The sequence below is a fragment of the Acanthisitta chloris genome, unplaced genomic scaffold (assembly GCF_000695815.1).
Source record: "Acanthisitta chloris isolate BGI_N310 unplaced genomic scaffold, ASM69581v1 scaffold14414, whole genome shotgun sequence".
Classification (NCBI taxonomy): Eukaryota; Metazoa; Chordata; class Aves; order Passeriformes; family Acanthisittidae; genus Acanthisitta; species Acanthisitta chloris.
Genome location: NW_008669961.1, coordinates 1 through 18,757, shown reverse-complemented (window position 1 = coordinate 18,757; position 18,757 = coordinate 1). Strand labels below are relative to the sequence as shown.

At 45.9% G+C, this 18,757-nt stretch overlaps 1 protein-coding gene and 2 non-coding genes across 3 annotated transcripts; 2 read left to right on the top strand and 1 right to left on the bottom strand.

Moving 5' to 3' along the window:
* Positions 1-841: 841 nt before the first annotated feature.
* On the top strand, positions 842-16,753 carry DHX37 (DEAH (Asp-Glu-Ala-His) box polypeptide 37; the record flags this gene model as incomplete). Its single annotated transcript, XM_009073516.1, has 26 exons — positions 842-1,011; positions 2,065-2,177; positions 2,738-3,065; positions 3,777-3,925; positions 5,073-5,165; positions 5,289-5,385; positions 5,776-5,889; positions 6,236-6,337; positions 6,837-6,951; positions 7,333-7,428; positions 8,016-8,092; positions 8,793-8,931; positions 9,175-9,251; positions 10,011-10,243; positions 10,640-10,751; positions 11,317-11,423; positions 11,807-11,995; positions 12,119-12,243; positions 12,522-12,638; positions 12,747-12,919; positions 13,311-13,425; positions 13,838-13,975; positions 14,322-14,416; positions 14,967-15,040; positions 15,874-15,971; positions 16,558-16,753. Coding segments are annotated over 26 exons (3,329 nt in total), but the record flags the coding sequence as incomplete, so codon positions are not given.
* Positions 16,754-18,312: 1,559 nt separating this feature from the next.
* On the bottom strand, positions 18,313-18,384 carry TRNAA-UGC. The gene has a single exon. It is a non-coding gene; the product is annotated as a tRNA-Ala (tRNA).
* Positions 18,385-18,577: 193 nt separating this feature from the next.
* TRNAD-GUC lies at positions 18,578-18,649 on the top strand. Its single transcript has one exon. It is a non-coding gene; the product is annotated as a tRNA-Asp (tRNA).
* Positions 18,650-18,757: the final 108 nt, after the last annotated feature.

Below are 18,757 nucleotides of genomic sequence, written 5' to 3'. Positions count from 1 at the left end.
TCTGGCCACTGAATGAGTATGAGTATCAGACAAATACTGAGACATTTAGTTCAGATGGAAATGGTGACAACAAAGTAACTGGCAAAGCCTCTGTTCTTCAAAACCCAGACATTGCAGGGTGAAAGTATGGATTTTCCTAGGGGATTGGGGTATCCTTGGGGAGTTTGAGGTATTCCTGGCAGGTTTGGGGTGTCCTTGGGGGGTTTCCTTCCAGCTCTGAATATTCTGTGATTCTGCAAAACATTAAAGCTGTTTTAAAGTATTTTACAGGCCTTACACTAACAGCTTTATTAAAGGAATTAGTGCCTTGCAAGTGGTTTAGGAGTTGGACTTGCTGATCCTTCCTGGGTCCTTCCCAACTCAGGACATTCTGTGGTTCCATTATTGATTAAAGCAGTTGTTCAAAATGTTTTTATGGTTACCATTTGTGTTCTCAAATATTATTTTTTTAAAACTCCAAGTTTATTAGCCTATTTGTATTATTGTAATGCAGGATTTTAGTATGGGCCAGGCAGGAGGCTGTGGGCTCACCCCAAGGCACTCTGTCCCCTGTGCTGCTCCCTGACCCTGAAATTGGGTAAAAAGGTAGAAATTGCATAGTGTTGTTACATAAGCCAATGGAAATTGCCCTCAGGGCTATAGTAAGCTCAGGGTTATCAAGTCCTCCAGTTTTATGGATTTTTGCCCTTGCTGACAGTGCAGGATTTATTTTTTTGGCTGGGGTTGAGGGTTATGCTTGTTTGAAACAGCTAAATCTGGTATGGTGTTTGCTAAGCCTGTTCAGCAGTGAGCTGAAAATAATCCACCTGGCACAAGTGAATAATCAAACCCTTGCTTTCAGATGGAGCAACACTGAAGGGAATTGATGAAAGCAATGCCCTGGTCCTGCCAGCAAAAAAAGCAAAGAAGAAGAAAGCTGTGAGTGTTGTGCAACAGCAGAAGAAACCCTTGAGCAAGAAACAGAAGAAAAACCTGCAGAAGATTTTGGAGCAGAAGGAGAAGAAAAAACAGGTATGTTGCTGCTTGCTTTGTGACTTCTCTTAAAAGGCTAATTGAATGTCAGTGGGTGAAGATGGGCAGGTGGTGAGGGTTCCCTTGTGCTGTGACACTGCAGTCCCTGGTAGGTGGTGCAGGTGCTGTCCTGGTGTGGAAGCTGAGGTTGGTGATGGCTCTGTGGGGCCAGTGAGTGGTTTGGGGGTGTGAACTGTCAGGAACACGCAGGTGCTGAAGGTTATGTTACAACAGCATCACCCACCCCTTTGCTGGACATTGTGGCAAAGATGCCACCACCCATGGGCTCCTGAGCACAGTTCCAGTGGGGAAGAGCATTCCTATCCCTCTCAGTGGATCAGATGTTGCAGGAACTTATCATTTCTGTATTCTGGTTCCCATTCTGTCTTTGACCCTGGCTGAATGCAGAAGTGCTGTGAAGTACATCCCTGAGAGAGTCAGTGACATTATTACATTTTAAATCACTCTGTGAGACAAGTTGTGTGAGCAGCTTTGTCCTGCTGCAGAAAGCAAACCTTGATTCTCCCCTAACTGCTGCTTCCAGTGCCTCTGAAATACTTAGCTCCAGCTCTTCTCTACTTTCTCTGTGGAAATAGAGCTTTTCTGTCTTTGTAAAACCTTTCCAGGCAAAATTGCTGTTCCTTTTACTGTTTGAATAATGGCCCTGACAAAGGAACTCTGATTTTGGAGGTAGTTTAAAACTGTGGCTGTCTGACCTCCTGCCAGCACCATGTCCCACGTGAGGGAGTTAAGGGAGGCTCCCATGGCTCCAGCCCTCATTCCAGCATTTCAGTTCAAATCCATTTTCTTTGAAGGATGCAGCTGAGCTGCTCATTGTAGTGATGGAGGGTCAAGTCCCCATTTCTATTTTTGCTCTAGTGCAGGGCTGAAATCTTCATGGGGAACCATCTAGCAGCAGGAAGGTCTTTACGACTCCACAGCAGGATTTGCCAAAGCACAGAGCACACCCTGTAGTGCTCAAGAGCAAGTCTTGAAATGAAATTATTTCTTGGTGACAATAAGCACTGATTTGGGTTGTTTTTCCTCAAATAGAGAGCTGAGTTGCTGAACCAGCTGAATGAGGTCCAGGCTTCTGAGGCAGAAATGAAACTCCTGTTCACTACTTCCAAGCTGGGTGTTGGGGAACGCATGTATCAGGCCAAAAGGTAAAGTGTTTCGGGGGCAGAACCACTGTAGTTGAACAGCAACATTCTGAGCTGCTTTTCCTTGATTTACTTCTGTTCTTGCTGTGTAAAGGCTCCTCAGAATGGGTAGAGTGAAATAATTTTCTATTTTTATCTGATTATATGGTGGTTATTTTCTTGTTGAGAGGGTGTTAGTTAAAAGAACTTTCATAAGGGATGAGGTGGGTGACAGTTAGATCTGTAGCCTCTTACAAATGCTGTTAAACTACAAAATTGGTTTACTTGCTTCTTTTGTATTGTGAAACATCTATCATTTGGTCCTTAGTTACTAGATTTGTCAAGAGATGGATTTAGCAAGAGCTGCATTTTGGCAGAAGTTGAAACAAATTAAACAACAAAGATGCCTTCAGAAGAAATGAATAAATATCAGGATAGGGTGTACTTGGAAATGAATCCAGCAATCAGCTCAGCTGAGTTGATTAAAGCAATTGTAAGAATGAAGATCCTGGTTTGTGTGGAAGATGTATGTGGCTGGAGAACGTTGACCAAAACACAGTTCACATGCTGATGTTTTGTTCTAGGGTGATGCAGGAGCCAAGGACTGACATGCCGGGGAAGATCAGGAGCATCAGTGGTGCAAACAAGAGGAAGCACAGCTCAGGTTCAGAATCGGAGCCTGAGGAAGAGCCCAGTAGCTCTGAGGAGGAGGAGGAAGAGCAGAAACAAGAAACTGAGAAGTCCTCAGGCAGTGCTGTGAATGCTGCTGAAAAGCCAGAGGAAGGAGTGAGGAAGGCAGTGGCTGACCAGCCACCAGCTGCTCCCACTGTGCCTGTGTCCCAAACAGCCTCCAGCAAACCATCCTGCAAACCTGCAGTTTTCATCCCAGTGGACAGGTCTCCTGAGATTCAGGTGAGGCTCTGGGAACAGTCAAGTGCTTATCAAGGGGTTGGAAAGGATGATTTTTCCCATCAGATTGGGTCCCTGAAGACACTGTAGCAGTATCTTGTGTGTCTTGCTAATCCAGCACAACAGCAGAGTGCACTCAGGGACCTTGGCCTGGAAAGTGGTGCAGGTCCATGTCTGAGCTTTAAGCCTCTCTCTAAGCAGAAAAAAGATTTGGATTGTTTTAGGATATAAGCATTTTTCTCTATGTATCAGATCTATTAGCAGTCTTTAATCACTGCTGGGAAATCATGTGAAGTCACTTTCAGCTTTCCATTATGTTGTATCTTGTGCTAGAAGGGTTTATCCCATCTGTTGTAGGCAAGGTGTCATGTAGAAATGGGAAAAGCTCTGTGTGTGTCTGAGCAGACAGTACAGTAGTGAAATGAGTTTTCCCTTGAAGTGCTACAATCAGAAACTCAAAGGACTCTGAAGTTTCACAAGTCAAAACACAGGGTTTGCCAGCTGCTTTCTGGGAAGCTGCTTTTTGGAAGAAGACTTTGATTTTTTGGACATGCTGGTGTGATATTACTTGTTTAGAGCTTTTTGTGCCACAAAGCTGCAGAATTCCTTTCTGTGGGTTTTATGGACTAAGGAAGGTAACAGCTTTCAATCCTGAGGAAAACAAAAAGGCAGTGAGAAACAATGCAACTAAAACATGTGTTTTATATTGTTTAGGAAGCAAGACTAAAGCTCCCAATCCTTGCTGAAGAGCAAGTCGTCATGGAAGCCATTAATGAGAATCCCATTGTGATCATCTGTGGAGAGACTGGAAGTGGTAAAACCACACAAGTGCCTCAGTTTCTCTATGAGGCTGGTTATGCCAGGTAGGATTTTGTATACAGCAGATGGAATTAGGGCAATTCAGGCAGAGCTCAGTCACTTCTGATGTGGCTGAACTGTTTTGTGCAGAAGAGCTTTAATGTCTGCCCATCTCAGAGTTTAACTTCTGCTTGTAGAAGTTTGATTTTACCTCTGCAAGAAAATGTGTTTGTTTCTTAAGAATATCTTTGAAAATAGCTGTGGTTCATCACTTGGTGACATTTATGAGCTTGGGCACATTGTAAGATGCTTCTTGTGAGCTGCATCAAGGTGCAGCCTACTGCTGCCCCAGCCTGGGTTCTTCTGAAGTGGATCCCATTTCCAGAGGGATGTCCAAGGGGTCTGGAGTTCAGTGAGCTGGAATTAGAGAGTCAACATCTGGACAAAAAGCATTTCTATGATCCAGTCATCTTCAGACTGATAGATATATGATTGGCATATAATAGAAGGGAATCCCAAAGCTTTCTGTCTTTTTCTTCTAACTGTAACTAAAAGTGATGCTGTGAGTGATGCTTCTTAGTCTAGAACCATTGTGTAGACATCCTGTAGTCACCTTTCATAGAATCATAGAATCAACCAGATTGGATGAGACCTCAAAGATCATCCAGTCCAACCTTACCGTGGTTACTAGACCATGGCACTAAGTGCCACATCCAGTCTCATCCTGAAAACCTCCAGGGATGGTGAATCCACCACCTCCCTGGGCAGCACATTCCAATGCCTGATCACTCTCTCCCTAAAAAATCTCTTCCTAATAACCAGCCTAACCCTGCCCTGGCAGAGCTTGAGTCTGTGCCCTCTTGTGCTGCTGCTGGTTGCCTGGGAGAAGAGACCAACCCTCACCTGACTCCAACCTCCTGTCAGGGAGTTGCAGAGGGTGATAAGGTCTCCCCTGAGCTTCCTCTTCTCCAGGCTGAACACCCCCAGCTCCCTCAGCCTCTCCTCATGGCACTTGTGCTCCAGTCCCTTCACCAGCCTCATTGCTTTTCTCTGGACCTGCTCCAGCACCTCAATGTCCCTCCTGAGCTGAGGGGCCCAGAACTGCACACAGTACTCAAGGTGTGGCCTCACCAGCGCTGAGTCCAGGGGCAGAATCATGTCTCTTTAAAAAAAACAACCCAACCCCTTCTTTTCTTTCCTTCTGCCCTTCAGTCCCAGCGGTGCCGTTGGGATCACGGAGCCACGGCGCGTGGCTGCAGTGTCCATGTCTGAGCGAGTCGCTAAGGAAATGAACCTGTCACACAGGTGAGCAGAAAAAAAACCCTGAGTCCTTGCTAGGAAGGTGCCACTGAGATGCTCTGTATATGTCATGGACTCTCTGTTTTTCCCTGTGCTTCTTCCTGTGGCTGCCCTGGTGTTTCCTCCCAGAGTGGTTTCGTATCAAATCCGATACGAAGGGAATGTTACAGATGAAACACAGATCAAGTTCATGACAGATGGTGTGCTGCTGAAAGAGATTCAGAAGGTAAGCTGTCCTCAGTGTTATAAAAGTGTGAAGTTATCAAATGGAAGTGTTTGTGTAGCTGGCAAGAGTGGCCAGTTGCTTTGCATCGATTTCTTGCCAACCTTTCAAAGGAAAATCCCTTTCAGCACCAGAGTTTCATTTTATCTCAACCCTTGATACTCCTGCCCAAATCCCAAAACATTAGGTTATCTTACTATGGAAAATGAGAGCAAGGAAGAGACTCTTGGGAACTAAGCTGCTCCATGTAGGATAAATGTATTAAACTGCTCTCAGATGTGTAAGGGATACAGCCTTGAGGATGGGAATCAGGTTTGTAGAGCTGCAGGGTGTCCTGGCTTAAAGGTGTCCTTGGGTGAGGCTTCCTGTGGTGAAATTGATCTCTCTTCCCAGGATTTTATGCTTTCCAAGTACAAAGTCATTATCATTGATGAAGCCCACGAAAGGAGTATGTACACTGACATCTTGATTGGCCTCTTGTCTCGCATCGTGCCGCTGCGTCACAAGGTGAGGAGCAGTGTCACACTCAGGTGTGGGGAGAGAGGGGTTGGATGTGAAGAGACTGTGGCAGGAGGGACTCTGTGATGTGGAAGTTCATGGCAATCTCACATAAATGATGGAATAAGCAATACAGAGCCTACAAGAAGGGGAAAACAGTGCCTATCAGAACCAACAGATGACTTTTCAGGCAAGATCCAATTCCTTTGAGATGCCATGAGATATAGGTAGATAATTGAACCCCAGCAACCTGGTAGAAATCACAATACTTCTTGTTGCAGTGGCATAAGCTGCCAGCAGCAGTGCTGGGGAGGAGATGTGTGGGGCACAGCATGACAGGTTTGTGTCCCTGCAGAAAGGACTTCCCCTGAAGCTGATCATCATGTCAGCAACTCTTCGTGTGGAGGATTTCACTGACAACAACAGGCTGTTTGCTGTTAAACCTCCTGTCATCCAGGTACTGTTCTCCTCCCTGGGATGTGTGTCAGATGTAGTGGCAGAAGTACAGGGTGACCTTTATAAAACCAGCTACAAAACAGGGACTCTCTAATCTTTCCAGTTGGTGCTGAAACCTTGCAGATACCAATTTAAAAATAGTTATTTTGTTATAGGCTATTGTTTCTTTTGGGACTGAGTGTTTTGCTTTCCACTTTTATCAGAAAACCACCCTGGCAGAATCTGATTATCTTGAAAAGGTTATGGTTCAGGAGAACTAGAAAGCTTCAATCTGAGTCGATGATCTGAAAGGGAGAAAAGCTTTGGTCTCTAGCTTGGGTTTATGGTGTTCAAGGTAGACAACACCAGTAACTTCAGTGGGTCTGGTGTTTTGTAGGCTCCCAAAACCAAGAGCTGAAGAGAAATATGGAGTGAGCTATTCTAGTTCTCCCATGAACACTTTAGTGTTTGTGCTGGAGTTATGCCAGCAAACAAACCCTTTCTTTGTATTCCCTCTCCAGGTAGATGCAAGGCAATTCCCTGTAACCATCCACTTCAACAAGAAGACCCCCCTGGATGACTACAGTGGGGAATGTTTCAGGAAAGTGTGCAAAATCCATCGAATGTTGCCCTCAGGTAAGGTCACTGCTGAGAACCTCTCCAATTCTGTGCACTTAACATGTCTAAAGTTATTAAGTTGGTTTTATTTTGGGAGGATTTTTTTTTCTTTACCTGATTTTGTTTTGGGGTGAGTTTTTTTTGTAAGCTGAATGTGGGGCTGCGATGATGTGTTGTTTGCTTGTACTTAGAAGATTTTCCTTGTGAAAACTGCCCTGAAATTAAATCATAAGTTAACCCTAGTGTGCTTAGGGAGTGGTAGGAGACAGATGCAGTCAAACACCTTGTTCCTCCTTGTTGCTTCATGATCTATTTGACCTGTCTTTTGTCAGGAATGGGCTCTGAAGCTTTCCAAGGTGCAATACCTGTGCTGAGCTTCGGTGGTTTCTTCTCTTGTAGGTGGGATTTTGGTGTTTTTAACAGGCCAGGCAGAAGTTCACTCTCTCTGCAGAAGACTAAGAAAAGCCTTCCCATACCAAAAAAACAACACTGCAGGTAATGCAATAGAATACAGGACTGTTAAACTCAAGTTATCCCACTGAGAAGTGAGCTTGATTTGCACCTCAGAATATGAGCTTTTATTTCATAAACACAAAAACCAAGGCTTGGGGGAAAGGCTCATTGTGGATGGTTTTCATGACTGGTCATTAAGTTTGTGCTGGTTTGAGTCTGGGAAAAGGTTTATGTGTAATCCCTTTGAGTTCCCCAGAATCCATTGCATTTCTTCCCTTACTCTGTTGGGAATTAAAGAGGAAATGCTGCTGTTTATTGGTGACTTATTTTCAGGTGACTGGAATTTCCAGAATAATTCTGACATCGCTCAGCAAATTGTATCCTAAACTTCAAGACACACAGTTGCTGTGCTTTGCTGTTGATCCTCCTTGATAATTCCTAAATGGAATTATAACATGAAATTTGTGTGTCATCCCTGTCCCCTCTGCCTTTAGTGTAACTTTTGGCTTCTTTCACACTGTGACACTTTGCAGCCCCAAAAAGGTGGGAGTGGGACCAGACTCCTTGCACTGCCTTTCCAAGAGCAAAGCATGTTCAGCTAACAGTTATCCCACTGGCTGTGTTTGTAGGAGGAGAGGATGACAAAGAAGACTCGGTGGAAGAAATGAGAAAATTTAAAAAATCGAGGAAGCAGAGGAAAGTTATGGTAATGTGTGATGGCTAAGATTCCTCCAAGAGACAGGAGGGAGCAGGTTCCTCCCTGCAAACAGTGCTGTGGTGCAGCTGTGTTCAGCTTCTCTTTTAGACTTGCATGAAGCCCTGTAGCCAACACATGTCCCCTCAGGAGTTGCAGTACTGCCCACACTGCTGACTGCTGCATCAGGAGCAACAGAGTGCTAAAATGGATGGTATGGGCAGGACATTGATTTTTTTGGTTGAGTACTGGCCATTAAACCTTTAATGAAAGGAGTTCCAGACTTCCTGGCTTCAGGGCTGCTCCTCATCTTGCCATTTGTTACCCCAAACTGGGACTGATGCATCGGTAATGAAGGGTAGTATTTGCCTTCTACCCACATCCTAAATGCACTTTGTTAGTGGGAGATCTTGGTGTTATAGGTATACTGTCCACTGACTTTGTATCCTGGTAGCTGAAAGGCATGAGGTAAAGAAATTTTACCTTTTCCCACTTTACTCCAAGGAAGCTTAAAATACTTGGGTCACTTCCCACCAAGTGTCACGGTTGCCAAATGCTGAACCTTTAAATACCAGTGGAATCTCTCAATCCCTATGTCACCTTCAGGTCAACAGATGTTTGGAATAAGTGCTCAGCTTTGCTTTCAAAGCAATGCAAAGTGCTGTTCATGTCCCCCATTAACCCTCTGTGGTGTCTTTCCTGTGTTTCTCAGACACTCCCTAAAATTGATCTGAACAATTACTCTGTGGTACCAGCAGATGAAGGAGATGAAGACAGAGATGCTGACAGTGATGATGATGCTGCAGGGTCTGATATTGACCTGGATTTGGGAGATGGAGACTCAGGAGAAGGTTTGGCACATCTTTTACCTCCTTCCACCTGTGAAATGGGTGACATGAGCTGGTTGTCCTTCACTGAACTGTGATACCACTGCAGACCTGTGTTGTGCAAAAGCTGTTAAGGTTTTCCAGCTTCAGCTTTGTGCCAATTACTTTACTGGTTTTAATGAAGTGATGTTTGTGGAGATGTTGTTGGGACTAAGCCTGGAAGTTGATATACCATGTATTGAACAATATTGGTTTGTTTCTTTACAGAAGAGAAATCTGATTCATCCCTCCCACTGTTTGTGCTCCCACTCTATTCCTTGTTGGCACCAGAGAAACAGGCAAAGGTAAAGCATTTATTGTCACAATGAGTAGATGATCCTTACAGATGTGTTATCGTTGTCTAAAGTCACAAGAGAGTTAAAATTCCCATCTTGGACTATCTGTCAGTTGGGTACACTTGAATGGCAAGTTGGGATGGGATTGGGACAGGCCTTGGTTTGTGCTCCCACTCTATTCCTTGTTGGCACCAGAGAAACAGGCAAAGGTAAAGCATTTATTGTCACAATGAGTAGATGATCCTTACAGATGTGTTATCGTTGTCTAAAGTCACAAGAGAGTTAAAATTCCCATCTTGGACTATCTGTCAGTTGGGTACACTTGAATGGCAAGTTGGGATGGGATTGGGACAGGCCTTGCTTGGGCTGGCCCTCACCTGTTTTCAGCAGGTTGGGAATGATGATGAGTGACAGTCCTGCAGCATGTTAAATCAGTCCTAGCCATGGGCAGGTTGGGATCCCTCTTCCAAGAAGAAGTTCCTACAGATTTTTGCATTCCCTCTTGGCTTTGGAGGCAGCAGCATGGCTGAACATGACTCACACTGGTGTCTGCTCCACCTGCAGTCCCTGTGGGTGTTTCTGAGGATTAGCTGAGCTGGACAGAGAGCTGCAGAGCTGGAGACAGAGAGCATGAAGTCTCTGCTTGGATTCCTGGGTTTGCCCTGCAGTGACATATGTGCTGTCATCCCTTTGCAGCCCATCCAAGTCAATTCCCTGTCCTTTTCCGCTGTTGGCACTGCACCTCACGCTCCCATCTGTCTCCTGTAGGTATTCAGGCCTCCTCCTGCTGGCACGAGACTGTGTGTGGTGGCCACCAATGTGGCTGAAACATCCCTTACCATCCCAGGCATCAAATACGTGGTTGACTGTGGGAAGGTGAAGAAACGTTTCTATGACAAAATCACTGGAGTTTCGTCGTTCAGGGTCACGTGGATATCCCAGGCCTCGGCTAACCAGCGTGCTGGCCGCGCCGGCCGCACCGAGCCAGGGCACTGCTACAGGTCAGCTACCTGCTGGGCACAGCCTCAGGGGAAACTGTAGTGGGAACTCACCAGTTTCCCCATCCTGCTGCCCCTTTCACTGTGCTACTTGGGACTTTTTGGGTTTGTCTGCCCTTGATTCAAATACGAGAGGTGAAACCAGACATGAACTATCACTGGTGATATTGATTTGACAGTTTGGCTTCTCTTGCTGTAAACTCTTATTTTGGTGGCCAGATTAACATGGAATTAACTCCAAGCCGAGTCAACTTGTGAACAAGTTAACCATGTCAACAATGACATGGTTATGTATATAATAACCACAATTGCCTTGTTTATTTAAAGGCCAATTTTTCATGCATATCTTGTGAATTAAGATTTCCTTTAAGATTCTAAACAGCACTTCTGGTCCACCAGGTTATACTCTTCTGCAGTCTTCATGGACTTCGAGAAATTTTCAGCTCCAGAAATAACGAAGCGACCGGTAGAAGATTTAATTCTGCAAATGAAGGCATTAAATATAGAAAAGGTGAGGTGGAAATGGCTTTGTGCTACAGCACTCATTAAAGGGGTTGCCCCTTGGAGCCAGAAACAAGTAGAAATGTCACTGATTGCTCGAGGCTGTGCCTTGGGTTAGGAATTAGGATGCTGAGACTTGATTTTGGTTCTGCAAATTGCAGAAGCTGCTCTGAATTCCACCACCAGGCCTTAACAGATCTGTTTGTTCAGGTAGTAAGGTTAAAAAAGGCCTGTCCAGACAAGGTCTGTGTTTTGGAGATGCTGGAGCACTTTGAGAAAGCACAGTAGTTCAGGTTAGACCCAGAGCTGCCTGCCCTAGGTGGTGCCTGCAGGCAGTGACAGCTGAGGGTGACGCTGGTATTCCTGTTTGCTCATGTTTTTGTTCTAAGCATTTCCTCCCATTATGTGTCCTTTCCTCTCTCTCCTGGCAACCATCCTAAATGTTTTCCTTTGGTACATGTAACCAGAGGGGAGGGTTTAGCTCCGTGCCAGAGTTTTTTGGTGCGTTCAGGCTGTTTTTCAGTGAGAGCTGTGTCAGAGCTGTACTGAGGGGCATTTTCTCTTGGTGTCTGTAGGTAATCAACTTCCCATTCCCAACACCACCTCCCACGGAAGCACTTGCAGCAGCTGAGGAGTTGCTGATAGCCCTGGGTGCCTTGAAGGAGCCTCCAAAGAAGGGAAGGTAATGTCTGTGGATCCCCACAGATTTCCTCTGCTGTCAATCCTGTGGGCATTGCTGTCCTCCCACCTCTTTTTCCAGCTCAGCCCTCGCATCTCAGGGTGGGCTTTGGTACAGGGACTGGCATCGTTTCAGTCTCTGCTTCACCTCTGTTTGTTTTACTGGTCCTGGGCCTGGTTGGACAGGGAAAGACTGTGCTGGGAGTGTGCCATGCAGGACAGGTGGGAACTGCACAAGGAAGAGGAGTCTTTCCCCAGCCTTTGGGGCCAGCACATAATGGAAACTGAGAAAACACATCAAATTAATTGGGCTGCCAAAACCAGGAACACAAACTTGTTCTAATGCAGAAGTTACCTCATTACATGAGTTTTCTTTTCCTCCCCCAGGCTGAAGCAGCAGCTGGCAGCAAAGCTGAGCTGCCCCATTAGTCCCCTGGGCAGGATAATGGCCACTTTTCCTGTAGCCCCTCGCTATGCCAAGATGTTGGCATTAAGCAGGCAGCACAACTGCCTGCCCTACACCATCACCATCGTGTCTGCCATGACTGTCAGGGAGCTCTTTGAAGAGTTTGACAGGTGAGTGGGTGAGCCTGACATCCTCACAGGATGCATCACCTGTCACAGCTGATGCCTCTCTCATTGAGGCTCCTCTGCACGTACACACAGCACTCATTGATGCTGGACCTGGGTTTCTTTTAGGCCTGCTGTAAGTGAGGAAGAGACAGCCCAGCTGAAGGGGAAGAGAGCAAGGCTTGTACAGATGCAGAAGGTGTGGGCTGGGCAGGGACCGATGCAGAAACTCGGAGACCTCATGGTGATGTTAGGTATCACAGACCCTGATTTCCCTGCACTGTTAACTTCATTCTGTTCTCCTCCATTACCCTGAGCCCTCAGTTTGTACACCCAAAGCCTCGTGCTGTAGGACTAACTCCAGCAGTGTATTTTCTGGGCTCTTCTCTGGACACCCTGCCAGTGTCCCAGGCTCATGCCAAGTGGAAACTACAATATGTGCCCATGTTGACTATGGCAGAGCTGTCCCAGACTTGGTTTAATTAAAGCTGTTAATTAAAGTTGTTTTCTCCACCTGTCTGTTCACTCCCAGGAGCAGTGGGGGCCTGTGAGTATGCTGGGTGCACCCCTAAGTTCTGTGAAGAAAATGGACTCCGATACAAAGCCATGATGGAAATCAGGCGCTTGAGAGGGCAACTGACAACTGCAGGTCAGTGGCTTTTGTTTGTTCTGTTTTGGGGGGATGACACATCAGCTGGGCTGTTTAGTGCAACCTTTTATTCCTATTGAATCTTGTCTCACCTCTTTCTGCCCACAGTGAACTTGGTCTGTGCAGATTCTGGGCTCTATGTTGATCCGAAGATGAAGCCTCCAACAGAAGCTCAAGTGACATACCTGAGGCAGATTGTGCTGGCAGGGCTGGGGGATCATGTTGCCCGAAAGGTTCAGGCAGAAGATCTCCTAGATGAAAAATGGAAAAATGCCTATAAGGTAAACATCTTGATTTGACCAAATTCCTTCTCCCCTACATGGCAGAAGGACACGCTCTGCAAAGCCAGAGCTTGTGACTGGGTGCAGCCCTGGGGCTGCCTGTGCTGCCTTTCTGCAACTTCTCTTCTTAGAATTTAGGTTTGTAGTGTTGCAATTTCCTGATCTTCGTGTTGGAATTGTTTATAAAAGAGCTAAGAAGATGCATTAGTCCATCTTGCAAAGTGCTTGATATCTCCAGAGAAGGTGAAGCAGAAAATGATGGTGTTATAAATCTCCATCTCTTAAGGAAACTGTATAACTGTACACCTGAGACTGAGATTGGATGCAGTCAAGGAATAAGATTGCCAGTAACTCATCTTAGTCTGCTTCAGTCTTCTGTGTTTCCTTACAGACTGCTCTCCTGGAGGACCCAGTGTTCATCCACCCAAGCTCAGTCCTCTTCAAAGAACTCCCAGAGTTTGTGGTGTATCAGGAAATTGTTGAGACTACAAAGATGTACATGAAAGGTGAGACTGCTACAGCGCAGACTTGGTGCTGCAGGTCTGGTGAGGGACTCAGAAATGCCTTGACAGAGTTTCCCTGCTGTGGTGACTGAGTGCTCTCCTTACAGAGTGGTCCTGACTCCTGGGATTTCGATCCTTATGCTTTCTAGGTCTGGATCAGAGAATAAATTGGCCTGGTTTTTCCTTTGTCTAGCAGAATTGCCTGGGGCAGTGCTCAGCTTCTGAAATAGCACAACAGTTACTCACTGCTGGTCTCTGAACAGCTTTGTAATATTTTTTACGACAAAAAAAAGTTGACTTGAAAAGTGAGACACAAGTAAATGTGTGGAGATGAGATCCTGACCGTGCACTGTACTCGTGGGGCTGCTAGTGAGTGGTGGCCCTTGGCAGCAAACCTATGTTTTTCCCTCCTAAGGTGTGTCTGCAGTGGAACCTGAGTGGATTCCTGCCCTGTTGCCACCATACTGCCACTTTGGGAAGCCTCTGGAAAATCCTCCTCCATCCTACTGCCCTGAGACAGGCCGAATCCGATGTCACAGGCCCAGTGTCTTTTGTGAGTGTCTTCAAAGTGTCCCTTAGTAGTTTTGTCCAAGAGCTGCTCTGCAGTTACTGTACTGCTGGTTTAACAAGGCTGTCAGCACACCAGGAAGGTCAAGCTCAGTTTGGGCTGTTCAAAGAGCTTAACAGTGGTTGGAGTAAGCCCCATGGGGTTCATAGCATTTAAATATTGGCATCTTCCCATAGAAATGAGCATTTTATGGACCCATTGCTCCCCCTGTGAGGGCTGAGTGGTGGCAGTGTCCTCCCCACTTCTCTTAGCACCTGTGTGGTGACCCCTCCGTGGAAGTGTCACCTCCTCTTGGAGTATTTAGGAGACTCAGTGTGATGTTTGTTTCCAGACCGAGTTAGCTGGGAGCTCCCTGCTGTGGAGGTTGATTACCCAGAGGGTATTGATCGCTACAAATACTTTGCCAGGTTCCTGCTTGAAGGAAAGGTGAGTGTGTTCCAGCTGCATCACTTGCTTGATGTTATCAGTAAGTTTTTAGCCCAGTTTTTGGAGGAGATGAGCCTTGTGGCTTCTTTTGTATGTGTCTCCATTCCTCATAACTTGTTGGTGGCTTAAAGACTTTGCTGCAATTGGTGGGATGGGGAAAATAACTTTAAAATAAGTAAAAAAAGCATGACAATCAATATTGGAGTGAAAGAGATGGGATGGGGAAAATAACTTTAAAATAAATAAAAAAAGCCTGACAATCAATATTGGAGTGAAAGAGGCACCCAAATTCAAATCCTGTTTTTGCAAAGGTAAAAAGCTATGTTCATGTCTGTCCATTTTGACACATAAGAGTTGTCTAACAAGCCAGTCAGGACAAGACTGGTATGGAGATGTGGATGGGAGAGACATGGTAATGGAGAATATGGGATGAAAATTAATAGCTGTACAGGGATGGGAACTTACAGTAGTACAAGTTCATTGATGTTTGTCTCCATGGAACAATAAATTGACCTTGCTTATTACATACTGTTCTAAAAAAATCTTCCAGGTCATTAAACAGCTGAGTTCCTACAGCCAGTACCTGCTGTCCAGTCCCCTCATAATGCTGAAGACATGGTCCAAGTAAGTTGTTAAAACAAACTTCAGGTTGTTGTCTCTATGACAAACACTTCTTGCTTCCTTTTTAAATTAAAAAAAATTCAATGCTGGGAAGGGTGTTGTAGATAGAGATCTTGGCTGGAGCTGCAGGGTGAGGAAAAGGAGTTTTCATAGCAAGGAAAAAGGTGTCTCAGGAGAGTTGGGTGACTGTGAGGGAGGACACAGCCTGCTGGTCACTGACCCTTGTGCTGCTCACACATGCACTGCTGCTCTCCTTGCTTTTCTGTGCAGTTTGGCTAATTTTTTTGCCTTTATTTCTTTTCAAAAACATGTTTCCAACCATGTTTTTTGGGTGGTTTGATTACATTTATAGACCTGTGACCCTCCAAAGGGCTGTCAGATATCACTGCCCTTGCTCTCCCCTCATTCTCCCCTCACCAGAATAAACTTTCTCTGACTTTTCATGGAGTTAATAGATGCAAAGATTATTGGAAGACTTTGTTAAAAATGACTGATGATACCTGAGGCTCCTACAATGAGCAAGTGTTTTCCTTTTTTAGTCAATTCAGAGCTCAGTATGAGACCTGGGGATTCCTTTTTGCCTTACCTTGTGCTCTGCAACTGAGCAGCAGACACAAGAGCAACCTGCTGCTACTTTGAACCACAAAAAGTTGTGGTAGGGGGAAGAAACTCATAGCAGTGAACTTTCTTGAGCCAGCTGCATGTCTCTGTGTGCAGAGGTTGTGTGTTTGTACATCTGTATTTAGCCTTTCAAGAATATTAAGAGCACAAAGTGCTGTAATGCTTTGCTAAACTGTGCTAATGAGCATTGTTTTATTTTTCATCTCATGATTCAGGCTTCAGCCCAGGACAGAATCTCTCCTGCAGGCTCTAGTTGCAGAAAATTGTGACAATCGAGATGCTTTACTAGCTGCATGGAAGAAAAATCCTAAATGTGAGTGTTCTGCTTGCTTAATTTTTAGTCACATCAGTGCAGACTTTGTAGTACCTCAAACACTGTCAAATTCTAGTTTTAAAAAATGGACTATATCACTTGATAAGCTCCAAATACTCAGTTTTCTTTCCAGAAGCAGTAATGCCCTTTGTTTGTTGTGAAGAGCTGGAGTTCCTGTACTTCAGAAAAGCAACATTTATTTGTATTCTATGATTTTTCTTCTATAGTTGTAACCACAGTTAAAATGTTTGGTTTGGCCCTTTGAAAAATTAGACTCCATTGATTCTGTCTGTGGAAACAGGAACCATTTTTTTTCCAGGTAGAGTGGATTTGTTCAATCCTAGGGTACCAAAATTGTAGGAGTTGTTTATAGGAGCAGCAGCAAAGGGATGCAGTGATGGCTCACAGTGATTCTCCCACACTGGATGCTGTTACACCTGCATGCTAGTGTCCAAGCACTGTCCCAGGGGTGGAAGGCTGTTTCTTGCTCCCAGCCTGTGAGCAGGGTGATCCCACAGGATTGTTTTTGCAGCTCTCCTCAGTCCCTGACTCCCAGAGCCATCTAACTGCTCCACTTGCATTCCAGATTTGCTCGCAGCCTACCGCCAGTGGATCCCTGAGGCCATGCACGATGAAGTAGCCCAGAAGTGGCCACCAGTAACACTCTGACTCCATTCCTGATGGACTCTTTTTCTCCAAGATGTTTCAAGAGCTTTCCAAGAGCTTCCTTGGAAATCTGATGACACAGACGAACTCGCCAGCTGTAGTGATTCCTTTTTATAAGCAAACCAGGTGTTTTTCTGGGAAGCCCTGGGTGTTCCCAGAAGCCCTACTAGCTGTTTGGCTGGTGTTTTGTAATATTAATGCTTGGATAATTTTATCCATTGTATTTTACAGATGGTTGGGGGTTTTTTTATATGAAGCTTCTCTTTGGACTATATTAGTCATACAAACGATAATAAATGTGTAAAGTTCTTGGTCTGGATGGGAGAAATGTTCTCTGTTTCTGCAGTGAGCAGAGTTTCAGACCTGTGTAGGCTCTTCTTCATCTGTGGCTGCAGATCTACATGCAGACAGAACCTTTGGGCCTGGTGTGGTCGGTTGGTCCTGGCCAGCAGGTCAGAGCAGGAAGCACAAAAGTGAGATAAAAATAGTTGAATTAGTAAAGGGGAAAATACAAAGAAGAAGAGTTTAAAATCTAGATGATGTGAAGATGAGCTGTCACCACGTCCCAGGCACTGACCTGCTGTTGTCTGAGCAGGACACCACAGGGCTAGCACTAGCCCTTTGGCCAGCTCGGGTCAGCTGTCCTGGTTGTGCCCCTCCCAGCATCATGCCCACCCCCAGCTGGCTCCTAGGGGAAGCAGAGGCAGGGAAAAAGGGAAATCCTTGGCTCTGTGCAAGCAATTCCCAGCAACAGCCCAAACCACTGGTGTGTTGTCAGCACTGTGAGTCACAAATCCAAACCAGCAACTCCAGCCCAGCCAGGCCCAGTACAGACCTAACTGTTCTTTTCCTGCTTCTCAAGCAAGGAGTTTGCCATCAGTTCAGGGTACCCATTAATCTTGCTTTCAGTAATCTTAAGATCTCTGCTCATTCCAGGCTTGGTGCTGCAGGCACTTGGATCTCCTGGAACCTTTGCCACATGGTTTGCCAGTGCTGTGTTGTACTGGTGCTCCTGAGCCACCTGTGTTTCGTGGGCTGCAGCACTTTGGGGAACGCAGCAGCTTTCTGGAAACAGGGCAAACGTTAACCACACCATCTGCTCATTTTGCAGCAATACATTTTGGTGGTGCTAGAAGAAGATGTAGGGATTGAGTTTATCTCTGTTTCACCTGATCTTTTTTTGGTTTTGGTTGACCCAGTGCTCAGGCTGTGTTATGCTTGTGGCACTGCAGTGTAAGGGAGTGTAAGACTCTTTGGTTCATGTGTTCTGGAGGAAACTGGTGTACCTAACCACAGAAGAGGCTGGATTTGTGTCCACTGTTCCCACCCCTTCCCTGCACTGCACGGGAGAGGCCAGGGCACTAGTGAGCATTACAAATGTCTAAAGCTGATGAAACAGCAACTTTTGTTTCTGAACAAAAACAAAACCAGGTCCTCACTGTTTATGAGTTGAGTGACAGTGTTTGGTGATAATCTGAGCCATGAGGGTGCTGGAGGCTCTGGGCAGGGCACCTTCCTCTAGCAAGAATTGCAGCAGAAGTGTGCAAACTGCTCTGTGCTTGGGGGAGGGGATTAAAGGACCAGTAATAAGGAGTCTATTTGGAAATTGCGGATCCTCTAGGAAGGATTAGAGAGCAAGTGAAAACGAAGACAAGCCGTGATGTAGGGCAAAAAGTGGAGATGCCGGGGATTGAACCCGGGGCCTCATACATGCAAAGCATGCGCTCTACCACTGAGCTACATCCCCTCCTTATGAATTTGGTTCTGCACAGTCTATATATAGACACCACGGCCCGAGTGTGGTGTTCACACTGCTCTGTCCCACTCTGCCGTTTCCTCGCTCTGCCCCTCCCGCGCTGGCCCTGGGGGAAGCAGTTCCTGCGGGACCGACTGGGGACAGAACCAACCCTTACAGGGGCGCCGAAAATGAAAGTGCCCCATCCTCGTTAGTATAGTGGTTAGTATCCCCGCCTGTCACGCGGGAGACCGGGGTTCGATTCCCCGACGGGGAGGCCGTATATTTTACCCCCCGACGCCGTTTTCTGTGGAGTTCGATCCATGCGGGATCGCGTCACCCCCAGTGGGACGGGCGCGGTGAAACCGGGGCGCAGCTGCGTTTT